General features: G+C 40.2%; 1 protein-coding gene across 1 annotated transcript in view; it reads right to left on the reverse strand.

The window, feature by feature from the left end:
* Positions 1 to 330: 330 nt before the first annotated feature.
* Atp13a5 (ATPase 13A5) overlaps positions 331 to 20,408 on the reverse strand; it is a 142,340-nt gene continuing 122,262 nt past the window's right edge. Inside the window, exons 27-30 of the mRNA XM_021184915.2 lie at positions 17,271 to 17,473; positions 6,832 to 6,920; positions 4,002 to 4,082; positions 331 to 2,358 (exon numbers count right to left, since the gene is read on the reverse strand). Of these exons, the coding sequence (XP_021040574.1) occupies positions 2,098 to 2,358; positions 4,002 to 4,082; positions 6,832 to 6,920; positions 17,271 to 17,473 (634 nt within the window). The 3' untranslated portion in view covers positions 331 to 2,097. The remainder of the gene's footprint in view (positions 2,359 to 4,001; positions 4,083 to 6,831; positions 6,921 to 17,270; positions 17,474 to 20,408) is intronic.

Below are 20,408 nucleotides of genomic sequence, written 5' to 3' on the forward strand. Positions count from 1 at the left end.
TCAAGTGAATCTGTTCATTCTAGGAGTCAAATTACTGAACAGGGCTGTCATGTAAAGGAAACCTTTGGCTTGACAACTTCAAGACTGCTCTAATTTTTTTTTCTTTTAATGATAAGCTAACATTGCTTAAAAAGCAGATTTGTTTTCTTTTATTTACACACACACATACACACACACACACACACACACACACACACACACACACGCACAGGCATGGCAGGAAGAGGTGTCAGCCAGATACCCCAGACCTGGAGCTACAAGAATCTGTTAGCTGCTTAATGTGGGTACTGGCATCTAAACTACTCCTCAGCAGTGGTCAACTGCTCCAGCACTAAAATCTTTTTAAAAAGACTTTCAATTCTGATGATTTTGCTGGCCTGACTGCTGTGTCAGTTTCTCCTCTTGTTGCTGTTATTAAATACCTGGCAGAAGCAACGTAAGAGAAAAGGGGTGCCCTTTGCTTACAGTATTAAAGGAATTGGAACCCATCACCTGGGAGTGTGGGACATCAGGTCACACTGCATCCATAGTCATGATGCAAGAGACAGGGATGCTGGGTCTCAGCATCCTTTCTCATTTTTATTCCATCGGGGACCAGGTCTATGAATGGTACCATCAGCATTTTGGGCAAGTCTTCCCATCTCAGGAAAAGCTTTCTAGAAGCATCTTCACAGACATACCAGGGATGTCTCTCTTAAGTGATTCTGAGTTCAATCGCATTGACAATGAAAATTAAGCATTACAGCAAGTAAATTGGACAGTTTTAAAACTATCACTCTCCAAGCAGCTATGCACCCCCCCCCAAAAAAAAGCTTAAAGGCAAACATTTGTTTTCATAGGTATACACATTGGTGCTGTTGGTTTGAGTGACAGTGTTTATAATGTCATTTACAGTTACAGTTTGCTAACATGTTGAAAACTAAAGACTTCAGCATGGTGAACCAAGAGCTAATTGATTGCGATTCTACACATTGTGCTATTAGTCACATGGTTGCTATTCATGGCGTTTAGTTGATAAGTTGCCTGTGATCGTGGAAAGCCTGTTGAATCAGCAAAAGAAAACCTAGGAGTTAATTTCAAGTGTTCACCAGGCGTATCTCCTCTCCGAGAGCTTGCAGCGGGGGTGGCACACTTTAAAGGCACTAGCTCATGTACAAAACGCAATGTGAAGGATGCATCCTGTTGTTGTCTTTAATATACATGTTTGATGACTTGAGTAACTAAAACGCTGGGATCAGTTGCCTAGTAGCCTGGGGATTCTCACAGTGTGGGTAAAATCACCATAGGTCCTTTCTATAGAATTTGGTTTGTAAGATGACCAATGGATGATGAGTTCAGGCAAGCCCTTAGAGTTAGAATTTGTGTTTTTTTGTGTATTGATAATAATAAAAATGAAGGTAACATACTTTATACAGTGAAAAATACATTTGAACAGTTTATTTTACTATTGTAGTCTACTCTGCACTGTTAGGTTCTCTGGCCCCATACAGTATATTTTTGGAACGTACAAAGTTGGTATAGTTGGCTTACGTTTTAACAATGCTCATGCCATGATTATAAAAGATTAGCACCAGTCTCTACTGTTCTCAACTTCCACACCACTGTGGCTTCCTGTGTAGCTAGGGTGGAATTAGTCATTTTATTTCTCTATTGAAGCCACACCAAAGATGCAAACCAGGAGGCATTTCATGATCCTGGCCAACGTATGTACATAAATATGCTTCACAAACTGTGTAAGATTAAGGAAACTTGCATCAATTAATATATTACTCAAATTTTCCAATGCCAAATGCTACCTCAGCTTTTGTTCTCACCTGGTGTCCACACATCTAATTTCATTGCCTGAGAGCTGTCCATTTAGAAAAATACAGTATGAATACGGGTTATTTCAAAGGTGATCAGAGACATGCATTTATCTCTGGAGCTAGTGAAGGATAGAATGAATGTTAGGTTCTTTGCTGCAAGGCTCGGTATGTTGAAGTGCATTGATTGGATGCTTTGATAGAGAGAGAAGGGTTGGCAGTTTCCACCTTCCCACAAGGTTTAGCTTGGGGGACAAAGGGTGAGGTTACAAGACAGGTGTGACAGCAATCCCGGTTACAGCCTAGTCCAAAAGTGCTGTTCTGAAGCCTGCCCTCCCAGCTTGAGCTTCCCTTTGGGGACCTCTTCGGGGCTCTCATAGGCTCTGTTGACATAGAATCCATTTTTGCCATTGACTGCATAATCTGTTCTGTTCACGGGAGGCCATGTAGCGTCCTCTGCCAGCTTTCTCTGCAAGATCCTATACTGACTTTTGGAATAGAATCCAAATTCTTTCTTGATAAACAGCCAGAGCTCTCTGTTTTGAAGGACGGCATCCTGAAAAATCAAGGGAGATGAGAGTGAAACTGTTGTACTTAGGCAAGCCACCTAGCGCAGGAAGCCCAGGACCCCAAGCTTCCTGTCTACTAAGCTCAAGGTTGCTGCCTCTGCTGCTATCTTTCCTGGAAGCTAAAATGTTTCTAGACACAGAAACCTGCTAAAAAAAAAAAAAAAAAACTCAAGCCGTTTCACTTCTTCAGGAATGGTCAAATCCTGGCTACGGATTCACTTCCAATTCTTTCACTAGGGACTCAAACTATCTGTAACACACCACATATCAAATAAATAAAAGGAAGAAGGAATGGGGGGAGAGATGGGATTGCGAAGGGAAGGGGAGGGAAAACAGAAACTATAATCTGAACCCCATCACATCACATACAAAGTGCCAAAGATTGTTGCTTGAATGAATTAGTCTGAAGCAATCAAATACATTTTTAAATTTTATTTTGATTTATGCATATGTGTGTGGGGATGGGGGTATGTGTATATGCAAGCATCTGCAAAGGCCGGAAGATATCAGGTGAGCTGGATATGGAATTACCCAAGGTTAAGCTATCTGATTTGGGTGCTGAATACCAACATCAGGCCCTCTGAAAGAGCAGCACTCATCCTCGACAAGTCTCTCTAGTTCCTCAAAATTGTTTCCTTCCCCATGCTTTTGAGTTGCCTTTGGTTCTTTCCTTACGCACGTTTTCAGAGCAACAATAGAATCGATCTGTCCCTGCTTTGTACTCTCCTTTGTTTAAGCTAGATTTTCTGTCACGTTACAATGTTTGTGTAATTACATCTTGTAGGATAGCTGATGGTAGCTGACATAAAGCTATAGTCATCTTATTATCTTTAAAGATTACGACATTTCTTCAGTTTGCAGCATACGCACTGAAGGACGATGTTTGAATCATATTTTGCTGCTGTAGATGACACTATCATGAATCTCTTGACACAAGTAGGATTACTTTTCTTTTCTGTCTTACTTTGTGGTATTTATAAAATTTGATGTAAAGGTGGAATTCCTGAATTAAAGAATATAAGAAATTCACACACACACATACACACCTACTTAATTTGGTTGGTTCATTCTCTCAAAGGACTTGTTTATACTTCAAGTGTCATCTTTTTTTTTAAGTCCTTTTAAGAAACCACCATCTGAACCTTTTCCTGTGTGGTGTGTCAATCAATGGCACTCAGTAGAAGAGCAACACACTCATAAGAGGGCGCACAGTTGACAGTCAAAGTGGCTTCCATTCTCTCCCAATTAGAGGAGGCCTCCTGAAGATACTGTTTCAGTCTGTCTAAAGGTCTCCTTATGCTTCTGAGCTGCAGGGTCATCTGGCCTCACTTCTAGAATATTGAAAACAGTAGGAAACAAATGCAGTGTGTCTCATGACAAGTCCTGGAGCTCAGTTGCTGCTCTGCTTTCTATGGAGAAAGGTGCCAGGAATATTCCTCAGCACCCTTCAAAGAATCTCAAGGCATTCTCCGAAGAACTTCTCTCAACCAGATCATGCACACTTTTCAAGAAAGTCTGACTAATCCTTTTGGGGGATCAAAGTAGTTGCTGTACACAGTGATTGGATATTGAGAATGAGACCCTGAATTTACATACCTACTTTAAAAAGTATAGGAGCCATATACATTACCTCTACAAAGTAGGCCACGCAGAACTGGACAAAGGCTGCTACCAGAATTGAAACTCTCCATGATGTGGGAGTTGGGATGAACTGTTGAAAAAAAAAAAAAAAAGCCTAACACCATTATAGGTTGCACACTTTATATTTTGAAAAAGGGTTCCCACTTTTTATTTATTTATTTATTTTAGAGTTTCTGTATTTGCAATAACCCAGAGGTTGGAGGGTAGGCATTGGCTTCTCTACTTTGCAGATAGGAAAGCTGAAGGTTGCCATGCTTTGTCCGAGGACTGACTCAAAGAAAGAATGGAAATTCAAATGGACCCTTCCTGGCCTGTGCTCCCTCTGGTAGCCAGATGGGCTGACAGCAATTGTCAGGGGCATCAGTAGAATACCGTGAGCAGTGCAGCAGAGGACACTTTGGAGCTCATGTGACCCTCTTCATTTATGCTTGGAAACGCAGGGAAGAGGACGTAAAATAGAACCATTCTTCTGCAATTCTTACTGATTTCTGTTCCCCTAAAACAGAGCTTACTTGGAATTCACTGCTTTTTTTTCCCTTCCAGCAAAATTAACTTCTGGGTAAAAATCAGAAGTCACGACAACATATTAAGGTTGTTTTGACTACATATGACATTTTGAACAAATGTTTTTAGCCTCAAATATCGTCATGCAAATCTAACAACCTGTACAAAGATTACAGGGTCACAAATGTACCACTAAACTTGTCTGTTTATTAGATGTAAGAATTACACACACTCACAGTGAATGGGAGCTATTCAGCTCCATTTCTACCCTACAGAAAATTTGATCGAACATGTAGGACTCTAAGGTCTATAAGCACAGCCTCCTCTAACCCATAGTGTCTGGCTCAGTGGTTCTCAGCCTGTGGGTCACACCCCTTTGGGGATGCATCTCAGATATCCTGAATATCAAATAACAGTAGCAAAATTACAGGTATGAAGTAGCAAGGAAATAATTTTATGGTTGTAGGTCACCATGATATGAGGAACTGTATTAAAGGGTCACAGCATTAGTTAGATTGAGACGCACTGCTCCAGCCATTCACTTCTATTTCCATCCATATCCTGCCATAAGCTCTTTCAAGGCACTACTTATTCATCTGTTTCCTCCGAGCAGAGACAGTCTCTACCTGGGATTTGAGAGGCAGCACATTGGCTTTGGAGAAATTGGGGCATACTCTGGTCCACTTAGACCTCAATGCCACTGCCACCTTAGTGAGAAAGGCTCTTCTCTATCACAGGCTTGGGAACACTCTCAGTTTGGAATTATTCACTTGTACAGTAGGAAACTTTCTTCACTTCTTAACAGCTCAGCACAGCATCATGCTTAGCTTCTGTTACTGAGCCAAGCACATTATGAAGCTTTGTAGCACACAGGCTATGAATGGATCGCCTGAGATTTCACTTCCTAACTGTCTCTCCATTGCTTTCCTGCCCTCGTTAAATTAATCTGATTGAAGTGTCCTTCCAAAGAACCTTCAGTGTCTCCCTGTTATTTTGGCAGAAAGCACAAAGCTCGTTGGCTGCCTTGGACAGTGCCTGTCTCTTCCAGTCTTCTCTGTTCTTCATGCTCCACTGAACAGCACCTGCCTCTGGTTTAAAGACTCTTCTACCTGCTTGGTACTTCAAGCCTTCCTTTGATTTTTCATCCCTGACACCCCATGTTCTCTGCATTGCCAGGACCAAAGTCATTCTCTGAAATTCAAAAGGTCCTCCACCCTTTCTCCTGATGCTGAGGAAGTTCTGCCCATCAGAAACAGGCTGACCTGGCTAGATCTCTACTGGCAAGATCTAGACCCTTACCAACCCATGTTCCTTCCATAAGGTCCTCATGGAAGCCTCAGTAACAATAAGAATTCCTCCCTGTGTCTTTATAGCTATATTTTTAAATTCACTTCAAACATGGGTTGAATCAGACAGTCACATTACAACTCATTGAAGAATGGCTAGTCTTCAAAACAGAACTAGAGGCTGACAGCAACACACTACTTAACACACTACTTTCCTTTCTAGACTTCTCTCACAAGACTTGTCCAAGAATAGTTTTAATAACTTCCTAATGAACTTATTTTCACACTAGTATGACCAAATGATTGCCACTCAGATCTCTCTATAGTCAATTCCTGATATTAATAAAACTTGACCAACCCTTTACTTTTGCAATTATATTTAAAAGGATTTTTACTCTCTCTCTCTCTCTCTCTCTCTCTCTCTCTCTCTCTCTCTCTGTGTGTGTGTGTGTGTGTGTGTGTGTGTGTGTGTGTGTGTGTGTGTGTGTGTTGTAGGGGGTCATACATTCCATAAAACACATTCAGATGTCACAGGACAATGTATGGAAGTCTGTCCTCTTCTTCTACAATGTAGGTCCCAGGAACTGAACTCTGGTCATCAGACTTGGTAACAGGCACATTTACCCATTGTAAACATGTTCCCTGGTCCCAAACAAAATTTTAGGCATGAACAGTATACACATGCTAAAGAGATGTCACCATTAATATGGAAGTATATGTGGGATGGAGAAATATTTTCTAAAAACTAAAAGTGTGTAGTGGGGGAAAGCCCTCCCAGGCCGGGAAGGCACCTGTTCTCTGGCCGGGAAGTGGGTGGGTAGGGGAGTTTGGGGGGGGGAGGATATGGGGGACTTTTGGGATAGCACTGGAAATGTAAATGAGGAAAATACCTAATAAAATATTTTTTAAAAGTGTGTAGTGGGTTTAGTGGGTTAGAAAGTATAGAGTCAAGATTCACTTACAAACTGCTATGCAAGGAATGCTTTGGCACATCTGAGTCCTGGCAGATGTGTACTGTACAACACTTACCTCCATTTTATGGTACAGGTCTTGAAAATCACAAAACAGAATGAAAATAGTGAGGCCCGCAGCAGATGTCAGCAGAAGTGAGAATAAATCTGAAGAAACACCAAACATTATTTTCAGGTGCTACGAGAATACTTCATACACTTGGCACACATTAGCAATTAGTTCATGTTGGGCAAACGCTAGACGAATCTTCAGATGTTTTGATAGATCATCATATGTTTTAAAATATGTCCTAATGTTTGTACGATAAAGGTGTTATTATATTTAAAAAAAACCTCTCCTCATAAGGATGGAATCAAGTATGTTATAGAAACTTATAAGGGAATTATCTTTACTGAGCATATCTTGGGTGGAGGAATACTGCCATGACTAGCCCGTCTGAATGGTTACCAGAGGCATCCTATACATGATCATCACCATATAAGTGAGAGGGAGCACCCAGTCTTGACAGCATCTTAGTCTTCAGGTCCAGGAGAATGAATTACAATAACCTGACACTGACACTCGAAGCTTTCCAGTGTTAGGCCCATCAGCTTTTCTGAACTCTCTGCTTACATTCTGTCCCCTATCCTGGCTTCTGTGCTCTTGGTCATTAAGTGCCCTGTGTAGGCAATATTCCTTCTGTCATGATACAGTCCATATCTTCCCCAACTTAATGAGCCCAACTCAAGAACCACTTTTCTTCAAACTCCCAAATCCTCCCTTACAAAGCCTATTCTGATACATACAATCTTAATTGCTCTATCAACCAGACGTTGGCAGCTCAGGAGTGACTACTTCTGGGGCTTTGGGACTCTGACTTGGGAAAGTAAGTTACAAACAATAAAACAATAAATACACAAAGCTGCTGGACTCCTCCCTTCCCATATCTCCAGCTGCTTGACTTTTAGAACATAAACATCCCAGGATGAATTATGTCAAAATTCCTGATCTTAGCCACCGAAAGCCCACCTGCCTCTGTGTCTATCCAACCATCAGCAGATGATGCCTCTAACAATGTTTTTGAATGGGATATCACCTCAGGCCCCAATCACCTCAAGACTTCACTCAATGTGACCATGATAGAGAAACTCTTTCTGAAGACACCAGAACTGCTGTCTCCTTTAAGCACCAGTACCAACCCTTAGCATTTCCCTACCCAATCTCAAAAGAATGACTGCACTTGCTTAGAAAGGGTGAGGCAGAAATGGGACAAATGGGAGAGGGAGAGAGAGAAGAAGAAGAGGGGGAAAGGAGAATAGAAGAGAGAAGAGCTCCCAAATAGAGCAGTGTGCCCATAATGGTAATACGAAGATCCCAGGAGACAGCAATGTGGTTTTTGCATTGCTCCTGGTGTAGAATCACTGGGACTCAGAAGCTGGTAAAGAAAGTCAATATAGGCTGTTAGTTCTTTAAAAGCGTGATTCTTGTTAGCATCTGGCTGCATCCGGCTGAGTCTTGTGCATTCAATGCGTCCTCGGGTTAATGATGTGCAAAGTAAGCCCTCTCCCTTACTTCAGCTTTTGGTAAAAAAACAATCAATGAAGAAATGGGTCTATCCTCCTTGGTTAGTTGTTATTGATAAACCTCAAAGAATGGTACCCTTTGGATGCAAGTACTTTAGGAAGCAAATATCACACAAACCACTGTAGCTTGTTTTCAAATAAGAGAATGGTTGGTAATACTCTTACTAGTTTATAGGGGGAAAATGTGTACCGTTTTTTGTATCTTGTCATCATAAAGTTAAACTTCTCCCAAACTCTGATAAGAAAAGCAAGATTTTTTTGCTATGTTAAGATGAAACTGGTTATATCATGTATCTTAGTACTGTCAAAGGTTTCTGACATAACTAAGTCTGTACTCTGTAATAGTATGTGCATTGGAGCAGGAGAGATGGTTCAGGGTTTGACAGCGTGTACCACTCTTACAAAGGACCTAAGTTGGTTCCTAAAACCAACATAGGGTGGCTCACTACCGCCTGTAACATCAGCTCCTGGTGACCCAAGGCCTCTTCTGGACTCCATGAGAACCTTCATCCACAAGTACGCACACTTTGCCACACACCTATACACATGAGTTAAAATTAAATAAATGAAAGATTGTGTGTATTAGAATATTTGTCTATAAAACGTTCCCCATTTGGAATGATTAGTTACATCAGTGGACTGGCTCAGCAGGGAAAGGTGTTTGCTAGGGAAAGGTCCTGGCTAGTTTTATGCCATCTTGACACAAGCTAGAGTCTTCTGAAAGGAAGGCACCTCAGTTGAGAAAATGCAGCCATGTGATTCATCTGGGGATTATTTTCTTAGTGATTGATGAGGGAGAGCCCAGACCATTGTGGGTAGTGGCAATCCTGGCCTGGTGGTCCTGAGTTCTATAAGAAAGCAGACTGAGCAAGCATTGGGAACCAAGCTAGTTAGCAGCATCTCTCCATATGCTCTGTTTCAGCTCCTGCCTCCAGGATCCTGTCCTGTCCTGTCTGAGTTTCTGTCCTGCTTTCTTTCAATGATGGACTTTCTTTCAATGTGGAAGTGTGAGTCAAATAGACCCCTTTCTCCCCAGCTTGCTTTTGTTCATGGCGTGTCATCCCAGGGATAGAACCCCTGACTAGAACAGCTACCAAACCCAGTGACTTGAGTTTGATTCCCTGGAATCCATTGGTTCCTTTTCACTGCTGCAGTCCTCCGCTTGCACCTGTGCACTGTGGCACACATGGGACACCCCCCCACACTGGAGATAATTGCTAGATGTGTCTGTCATGCAATGTCAGTTTTCCTTTAAGCTTCAAGTCCTCATGTTGTAACTCATCTAATTCTAATTCAGTCGCGTGTGTGCAAGTCCCCTGTATTTACTACTGAAGTACCAGGTACTGAGAAGATCCTCCTTATGAAATACATTTAATTTGGAAATAAGGACTCTAAGAAATAGCTTTAAACTATAGAGCAGGATTTTAATTCATTTCGACAATAGTCAAGGGTACTTGCAAATACTGCTTCAAAACTGAGAAAAAAGGAGGAACGCAGACATTGACAGGAAATATAAGATCAGAGGAAACACAAGCTCAGATCCTTTGAGAAGAAAGCTATGCCAAGAAGACTCAAGAACAAAGAGAATTTGAGTAACATAATTGAATGAGACTGCTTTAGCAATAATTGCGCATTTATAACAGAAACAGGAGTTTAACATATATAACACTGAAGCAATTTCTCCAAAGCGGGTGTCAGAGGCTAGGCTGTTTAATCACAACTATCAAAATAGACATTTGTGACAGAGTTTAACTGAACCCCTCCCTGTATATAAAAAAGAAACTTATTAAAGTCTACTGGATCAAAAGGGAAACCAAATATATGTTTATGAACCACTAAAAAAAACATGGGAAAGAAAATGAAAGCAAAATATGACCCACTGTCCCAATAAGTAAAACTCACTGTTCTGAACATTATTAGGTCAAAGAAGAAACTAGGGCAAAGTTGCTGGTAGCTAAAAATATAAAGAATGGAATCTAAACGGCCACGAATAGCCTTGAATGCATTTCTGGTCTTATAAAGGTGATGAAGCTAGGCGTGGTGGCACACTCCTTTAATCCCAGCACTTGGGAGGCAGAGGCAGGTGGATTTTTGAGTTTGAGGCCAGCCTGGTCTACAGAGTGAGTTCCAGGACTGCCAGGGCTACACAGAGAAACCCTGTCTCGAAAAACAAAAGAAACAAAACAAAAACAAAAACAAAAACCCAAAAAAACAAAAAAGAAATAAAGAAAGAAAGAAAGAAAGAAGGAAGGAAGGAAGGAAGGAAGGAAGGAAGGAAGGAAGGAAGGAAGAAAAAATAAAGGTGATGAAATGTACATGAACTGCAAAGTCAACTCAAAACAGATCCAAGGAAAGAAGGAAAAAACAAACCTTAATAAATGAGACAATAAAAAAAATACAGAATTAAAAATTCATGAGCTATTTTGTTATTAACCAGCAAAACAAAACAAAACAAAACAATGCATTTGAGGCATGAACAAGAAAAGGCAAGTCTTACAATTTGGATCTGTAACTTCCAGCAAAAACTCAGCTGTAGAGGGCATGGTCTCAGTGCAGCACAGAGGTAGTACCCTTCAACCAGGGCTCTAACCTAATCAATAAATTATCCCACTGATAGGCTCCCAGCTTAATGAGCTATTGTGAGGTGGTAGAAAACTGATGAAAACTCATCATAGCTAGGGCCATATACTTGAAGGGTACATTTTGCCCTGGGTTCTCTCTCCCCCATTCATTCCCTTCCTCAAGCACAGCCCACCTCTACTCCCAGCCCCAACCCCCAGCTTGTCTACTCTTGCTCTCTTTCCTACATCCTGGCCTACAGAAGATGAGCAATTTTGCTTCACCATGTGTTCCCTGCTGTTATCTCTCTCACACTCAAGTCCCAGACACAATCCAGCCACTTAACCATGGACTGAAACATTTGAGATTATGAAACAGCATGAGATTTTCCTGTCTGGAAATTGTCCCCATACCCCAGGCATTTTGTCACAGTGAATGAAAGCTGCTTAAAACAGATTTAAGTATAATCAAGATAATGATAATACAGTAGTTAAAGTCACAAGAAGTACTTAAAACTTTAAGTACCCCGAGCTCTATGATACAGTTTGGTAATATAAATGAAATGGTATTGTATGGGCAAAAATAAGCTATTTAAAACAGTATAACCTGAATCAAACCTTAAAAAAAAAACCCACATTTCAAAAGAAGGATTTAGAGCCAAGTAATTTACTGCAATCTTTTTGTGAGTTGTCAAGGAACAAATCACTCCTATCTATTAAAATCTTTATAGAGGAAAGAAAAAGTCAGGTTTTAAGTCTAAAACTGAAACCTAACAAAAATATAAACCCCCAATAAAGCTGAGAAATCCAGCATGAAATGTAGATCTTCAAAGAGCTACAAAATTCAATTTAGTAAACATCTTTACTACTCCAAGTAAGTAGGATATTCTCAAGTATATGATTTAATGACAAAAATATTAATATAACACATCTGCAGTATTAGATAAGAAGACACAAAAAGAGTATTTAGTAGATAGTATGAAGGCATTTGTTGAAATCTGTCTCCTACATTGGATGTTACAATCTCTCCTGATTAATGCAAACAAAGGGGTATTTTCTTCATATAATAGAAGCTTTTCAAGACCATTTCACCAACAGACAAAAGTCTATTTAAAGACAATTCAAGTGAAAGCTTCTACAAGTGTTGTTTATAAATATACTTTTGGGTGATATTATCTAACATTGTCCTGAATTCTGGGTTTCATTCATTAGAAAACGTAGGTAGATATTTAGTTGTTTAAAAAGGAGAAGGAATATTTTTGTTTGCAACTAATTATGATGAAATGAATCACTATTTTTCTAAAGCACTTGATTCTCAAGGATTAATGACAAAGGTCAGGAAGGATTCTGGGTAGAAAGTGAAAGGGACCCTATACCTTTCTTGTGTCACAATGACATTCAGTTATAAATACAAGAGGAAAAAGGCATTTATAAGACAGACAAAAAAGCAAATAGGATTAGGTTCTTAAATGTACAGAACATACAGTAGAGAAAAACTACAGATATTAATGGATAAGTAAAATAAATGTGACAAAAGGCAGGGTGTGGGACACTTTGCTGATGAAATACCATCATTGGTTCACGCATATGAACTCTTAGTGCAGCTTGTGGGCACCACTGTAGAAGGTTGCAGAACCTTTGGAAGGTGGAGCACTATGAGATGAAGTGGGTCAGTAGGACAGGCCTTGGGATACAGCTATAGTGCTGGCCCACTTCTTGTAAACCTGACTGCAATCCCAGCATGGCCAGCCATCTCATGCTCCTGTTAATGAGCCTTCTTTGCCATGATGAACTGTGTCACCGCACACTGTGAGACAAATAAAGGCTTCCTCTATTAGGCTGCCTCTAGTCCCATCCTTGATCACAAGAACAAGAAAACAACAAATGACTGTGGACCTAGAAAGATTGAACTATGTCAACCCGTAAATTCTTCCCAAGGTGTCAGATCCCAGGTGAGACGTTTTGAAGCTAGACAATTCTACAATTCATCTGGAAGAAAAACCATAAAATGAGATAGTGTAAAATATGAAGAGGGAGTATATCACCCACATGCTGCGTGTTAAATAAACCAGGAGACTATAACTGCTAAAGTGTCATTGTATGTAGCGTCAGTGGAATAGAAGAGACTGTGGCAGCAGATTAGCTTGACTCAGATATATAATACATGAAGGCAACACAGACTTAGAGGGTCTACTACAAATTATCTATAATGAAACAATAACTTACATGAACATAGATATGATGAAGCTAGTGTTATTTTCAGTGGGGGAGTGAATGAATGAAAGGAATATTAGATATTCAGTAGTGCAAAAATATGCTAGCAACATTGATTAATCGGGTAAACTATCGACCCACACAGTAAACATACCATGTTGTATTAAAATTTTAAAAGCTTTAAAATATAAGGGTAATTTCTTCTGTTTTGTAATTAGAAAAATGCTTCTGTGCATAAAGACAATGAGAAAAAAATGACTACAAAGGAATAAACAGCTCACAAAGATAAATAAGGAGAGGAGCAGAAATCCAATATGAGAATAGATTAAAATATACGCAGACAAGTCATAGATGACATGGTTAATAATACAGATCTATATTTCTCTTTACTGCAGATAAAAATGCAAATTAAAATGAAATGAAATAACCTCTTTTAGAAACTCTGGGCAGATCAGCAAAATTTTGTTTTTAGTACAGCTCTTACATATCACTTACTGGCTCTATTATTATGAAATAACCTTCTAAAAAGCAACTGACACCAATGAAAATTACTATAAATACCCTGGAATCAGTTTAAATCATATCTCAAAAACTGAAACATTTTTACCAAATAATTGAGCCTGTTGTCTTAAGGAAATGGGAAGCCAGTTTTGCTTTGCCTTGGTATTATTCTTTTGCTTCAAATTCCCCATGTAGCCCAGAACAACCCAGAACTCCCATGCTCCTGCCGCCACCTCTTGAGTGCCAGGACTAGAGGCATGTGATACCACTCGTGGTTTTATGTGGTATGGTTTTATGTTCATGTGAGGCAAGCATTCTAGTAGCTCAGCTGCACCCCCATGCAGCATGCGTAGCTTTGATATGGAATTATTTATAATGCTGACATAAATTTTCCAGAAATATGAAGATGATAAGAGGTAAACTTGTGAGTTCCTTAAAAGCCACCTCAACGTAATACCAGACACACTGAATTTAATAGAAGAGAAGGTGGGAAAGAGCCTTGAACACATTGGAAAAGGGGAAACATCATGAATAGAACACCCATGGTTCAGGCTCTAAGATCAACCATTGACAAATGGGACCTCATGAAGCTGAAAAGCTTCTGTAAGGCAAAGGACAGACTGCAGCCTACAGACTGGGAAAGGATCTTCATTAACCTTACATCCAGTAGAGGGCTAATATCCAAAGTATATAAGGAACTCAAGAAGTTAGACTCTAACAACCCATATAACCCAATTAAAAATGGGGTACAGAGCCCGGCGGTGGTGGTGCACGCCTTTAATCCCAGCACTTGGGGGGCAGAGGGAGGTGGATTTCTGAGTTCCAGGCCAGCCTAGTCTACAAAATGAGTTCCAGGACAGCCAGGGCTACAGAGAAACCCTGTCTCAAAAAACAAAACAAAACAAAACAAAACAAAACAAAACAAAACAAAACAAAACAAAACAAAACACCATTTCTCATTTACACAATGGAGTACTACTCAGCTATTAAAAACAATGAATTTATGAAATTCCTAGGCAAATGGATGGATCTGGAGGGTATCATCCTGAGTGAGGTAACCCAATCACAAAAGAACTCACATGATATGCACTCACTGATAAGTGGATTTTAGCCCAGAAACTTAGAATACCCAAGATACAACTTGCAAAACACATGAAACTCAAGAAGAAGGAAGAGCAAAGTGTGGACAATTCTCCTCTTCTTAGAATTGGGAACAAAACACCCATGGAAGAAGTTACAGAGACAAAGTTTGGAGCTGAGATGAAAGGATGGACCATCCAGACACTGCCCCACCCGGGGGTCCATCCCATAATCAGCCATCAAATGCAGACACTATTGCACACGCCAGCAAGATTTTGCTGAAGGGACCCTGATATAGCTGTCTCTTATAGCTGTCTCTTGTGAGGCTAAGCCAGTGCCTGGCAAACACAGAATTGGATGCTCACAGTCATCTATTGGATGCAACACAGGGCCCCCAATGGAGGAGCTAGAAAAAGTACCCAAGGAGCTGAAGGGGTCTGCAACCCTATATGTGGAACAACAATATGAACTAACCAGTACCCCCAGAGCTTGTGTCTCTAGCTGCATTTTTAGCAGAAAATGGCCTAGTCAGCCATCATTGGGAAGAGAGACCCCTTGGTCTTGCAAACTTTATATGCCCCAGTACAGGGGAAACACCAGGGCCAAGAAGTGGGAGTGGGTGGGTAGAGGAGTGGGGGTGGGAGGGTATAGGGGACTTTTGGGATAGCTTTTGAAATGTAAATGAAGTAAATACCTAATAAAAAATTGGAGGAAAAAATGGGCTACAGAGCTAAACAGAGAATTCTCAACAGAGGAATATTGAACAGCAGAGAAGCATTTAAAGAAATGTTCAAGATCCTTAGTCATCAGGGAAATGCAAATCAAAACCATCCTGAGATTCCCCTTTATACCAATCAAAATGGCTAAGATCAAAACCTGAAGGGACTGCACATGCTGGTGAGGATGTGGAGAAAGAGGAATACTCCTTTGTTGGTGGGATTGTAAACTGGTACAACCACTCTGGAAGTCAATCTGGAGGTTCCTCAGAAAATTGGGAAGAGTTCTACCTAAAGACCCAGCTATACTGCTTTTGGGCATATACCCAAAAGATGCTCAACCATACCACAGGAAATGTGCTCCATTAAGTTCATAGCAGCTTTATACTGGAAGCAACCCAAATGTCCCTCAACCAAAGAATGGATACAGAAAATGCAGTTCATTTACACAATGGAATACTATTCAGCTATTTAAAACAAGGACATTGGAATTTTGTAAGCAAATGGATGGAACTAGAAAATATCATCCTGAGTGCGGTAATCCAGACCTTAAAGGACATGAATGGTGTGTACACACTGACAGTAGATTTTAGCCAAAAATACAGAATACCTATGATACACTCCACAGACCCTAAGAAGTTAAACAAGAAAGAAGACCCAAGTGAGGATGCTTCAATCCCACTTAAAATGGGGAACCAAATCATTACGGGAGGCAGAAGGAGGGAGGGGCAAGGATAGGAGAGGGGAAGAGGAGGGGGAAAGGGGTATGACCAGGTAAGGTGGGCAAACAGAGAAGCCCAGAAGGCTAGGAAAATGAATGAAGATGTGTTGCTACCAGGACTTGAGAGTGGAAGGTCGGGGTTGGGAGGACCCATAAAAAGTCCTAGAGACTTGGATGCGAGAGGCTGTCAGGACTCACTGTGGGTGACCTTACTCAAAATGCCCAACAGGGGGGAGATGGAAACTGAAGAGGCTACCTCCAGTAGTTAGACAGGGAGGGCCCTCAGTGAAAGGATGATGACATAACCCACCTTCAAAAATTTACCCAGAATTGTTCCTGTCTGAAAGATATGCCATGACAAAAAATGGAGCAGAGGCTGAAGGAATGGGTGGGTACTAAGCGCTGATACTATTATTGATGCTCTGATGTGCTTACAGATAGGAGCCTAGCATGGCTGTCCTCTGAGAGTCTCTACCAACATCTGACTGAGACAGATACAGATACTTACAACCAACCATTGGCCTGGGGTCAGGGACCTTTATGGAAGAGTTAAGGAGAAGGATTGAAGGAGCTAAAGGTGATGGCAACCCCACAGGAAGACCAACAGTGTCAACTAACCTGGACTCCTGGGAGCTCCTAGAGACTAAGCCACCAACCAAGGAGCATACAGGCTCTTGTCAGAGACTTCTGGCACATATTTAGCAGAGGACTGCCTTGTCTGGCCTCAGTGGGAGAGGATAAGCCTAATTCTGTAGAGACTTTATGCCCCAGGGAAAGGGGGTGCCCCAGGAGGGCACCTTCTCATAGGTGAAGAGGAGGGGCATTGGAGGAAGAATTCTGGGAGGGCGGCAGGGAGGGGGCAACATTTGGTATGTAAAACAATAATAATTTAAAAAATCTCTTGACATATAAGCTTGTGTGTGGAAGGGTTCTCAATGAGTGTTGATTCATTTAACTTTTTAATAATGACTGTGTATCCTCAAATGAGCAGTTTTCTGCCCTCTGGTTTTCCCATCTAAGACCACTTTATTCAGTTATCATGCCAAAGAGATGCAAATTTTCACTTACTCGTAAACTGTGACTCTGGAAAAGGAGTGGGAACAGAAAAAGATTCAGAACAGAACCTTAGGCTATGCACACTTACAGTTCGTGTAGATGGGTTTCCGAAACGGCTTTCCCTTAGAAAAAATAAATGCTGCAGAGATGCAGTTGAAGGTGACGATGGGCCACAATGTAGTGCCCTCAAAACTTAGCACAGAAGCAGGAACTAGGGTTGCATTTCCCGTCCAGTTTCGGTCCAAACTCATGTTGGTTGAGAGATTACTTTGGTTGACCAGAAAGCATTCACTATGAAAGAATTTCCAGCATTATGAAAATTGTCTATGCTATTTTTTTAAAGAAATTTTTTATTTAGTAAGTGACAAGATAATGTAATTACTACCAGGTGACTTCAGCTTTCAACCTGTTCCAGCTGGTGGCTGACAAGACATATCTTGCTTACTTCTTACAGTGACAAAGCAGAAACAAAAAAATGAGAATAAATCAAGACCATTCCCTGTCTGTCCCCTGTGAAGAGCAGATAATCTGTCTTGAGAGGCCTTGGGTGACAATTTCTATGGAATTCCTGTCAAATCAAATAGTGAATGTATTGTGTGAACAGAATATGTATTTATGTAGCTGTGTTGTAGTGCATGTGTGTGATTAGGTATCTATGTGTGTCTATGTTTATGCGTATGTATGTATGTCTGTGTATGTGTGTATGTTTATGTATGTGTGTGTAAAAAAAAAAAAAAAATATATATATATATATATATATATATAATTTGTGTGTGTGTTTAGGTGCATGTGAGTATGTTTACGGGTATGGATGTAAATGTATATATGTATGTGCATATGTATATGTGTGTGTGTGTATATATATATATATATATATATACATATATATATATATGTCTCTGTGTGTGTTTAGGGGTATGTGTATAGGTTTGTAGATATATGTGTGAACATGTGTAAGTATGTGTATCTCTCTCTCTCTCTCTCTCTCTCTCTCTCTCTCTGTGTTCTCTTTCATGTATTGACGTAAGCCTCCTGACTTGTGCCCTGAGTTGTATCCCTATTGCACTGTCTTTGCAAGTAGTTAAGGAATTGTAGTAAAGACCCAGCATAGCCATTCTGATTGGGAGGTATCTGTGGCTCTAGCGTACTAACAAGGTAAGCTCTGACTTCTCAGCCTGATGTAGAAGACATTCTGACCTCAACCTACCTTTCTAGTCTTATCTTTTGTCAAGCTCCCTACCTATTCTCCCTGTTCTCCTAATGCAATATCTACCTTTCCCGAAACACTGCAGACTTTCTGAGTTGGATGTGCACTTCCTAGTAATTGCACTGTTATTTCCTCTTCATTATTTCTAACTCTGGATGAGAATTAGTGCTCGCCCCTCCCTGTTCTTTCCTCTTGCTGTATTTAGCTCACTATTTTAGATTTTTTTGTTGAGATATTTTTATTTTTATCCATGTTTTATGATTTTATGTGTTTTTTATTAGTTAATTTACATTTTTAACATCTAGCACAGTGGGATCATACAATATTTACTCAGCATAAACTGTCTTTAAGATCTAGGCTTTGTCAGTTCTGATTGACCTATCTGCAATGTTCTTTTTTATGATGATGAAAGCTGAAAATTAGTTTTACTTGGCTTTCTTGTTTAGCTTGAAACTTTTAAGTTAATTTTCAACATCTTATACAGAAATTTTCTTTTCTAAATGTGAAATCAAATGCAAGTCTTCTTTTTCCTTTTCTTTTTTAAATAGTGTGCTGGTTAGTTTTATATCATCTTGACCTAAGCTAAAGTCCTTTGGGAAAAAGGGAACTCCTATTGAGAACATGCCTCTATCAAATTGGCCTGTAGGCAAATCATTTTCATGATTGGTGGTTAATATGGGAGGGTCTAGTCCATTACAGGTAGTATCATCCAAGGGTATGTGGTCCTGGATAATGTAAGATAGCAGGCTAAGACAGACATAGGAGCAGGCCAGTAAGCTCCATAGTTTCTGCTTCAGTTCCTGCCTCAAGTTCCTGCCATAACTTCTCTCAGCAATAGAGTGTTTTATTAGAGTTATAAGCAAATATAAGCCCCTTTCACCCCAAGTTTTCTTAGGTTGTTGTACTATATAACAGCAATAGAAACCCAAATAAAGGCAGAAAGTATCTTGCTACACAGCCAAAGTTAGCATTGAGCTCACGATCTTCCTGCCTTGGACTCACTAGTGCTGAGATTATGGGTGAGCATCTCCATACCAGCTAGGTTTAATTATGAATATCTTGCAGTCTACAAGATCTATAAATGTGCTTTGTATAATCTGTGGATGGTAAGTTTGTTAAATAATGTCTGCAAAGAGCCAGCCTAGATTCTTGAAGTGGATGGATAGGCTAGATGGCCTGGATTCCAGAGATTAACACTACAAAGTACATAACTCTGCCCTGTCACATTGTAGATAAGGAAGGGGAGAGCTAGTGTGGTGCACATCATGATAGAATCAGGGCCACCTTGATTTGCTAGCTATGTCTCTATGACTCTCCTATTTTTCTGCTTTTTCCTAATTTTAACCACAGTTGTTCTTCGCTGTGTGTATTTGCTCCAAATTAGGGGAGCATTTGGTTCTGAAACTCTACAGGACCATCTATTCCAAGTCGTACTTGAATTGATGACTTTAGAGTCTAAATGAAGCTCTTACATAGCACACACTGGCTCACAGCTTATGTTTCTGTGTTCTGGGGATCTGATGCCATTAGACTCATAGTAGCGTGTACATGCCTGAGTTCACAAAAGGAGAATATTATTTCCTCAGGAAAGCTTGAATTTATGTAGTGACTGTGGCTGTTTATGTACCACAGTAACATCATTAACTAGTTGTAACAGAGACTATCTTCAGAAATTCAGAGATGTTATTTTCTCACTTGGGACAGGGAGTGTTTCCCAAGCCCTGGTCAAAATAAAATCCATGCCCCAAGGAATGAACAGATTTACAATCAGCTGTAAGATCATCTCATTATCAAGCGAGGTGACAAAACTTTCCTGGTCATCTCACATGCTCACATCGCATGTCACCCATTACGTGTGTTCTATTCTATCATTTATGATTTTTGATATGAATTATGTGTGTTCTGTTCTATCATTTATGATTTTTATATGAAAGCATTTTGTCAGTTAAAATTTAGAGTTCCTGTTGGTATCAAGTCAGACAATGTGATTTGGCACTGCTTATATCACTCTCAGAAAGG

The sequence above is a fragment of the Mus caroli genome, unplaced genomic scaffold (assembly GCF_978045245.1).
Source record: "Mus caroli unplaced genomic scaffold, Mus_caroli_1 scaffold_17, whole genome shotgun sequence".
Lineage (NCBI taxonomy): Eukaryota > Metazoa > Chordata > Mammalia > Rodentia > Muridae > Mus > Mus caroli.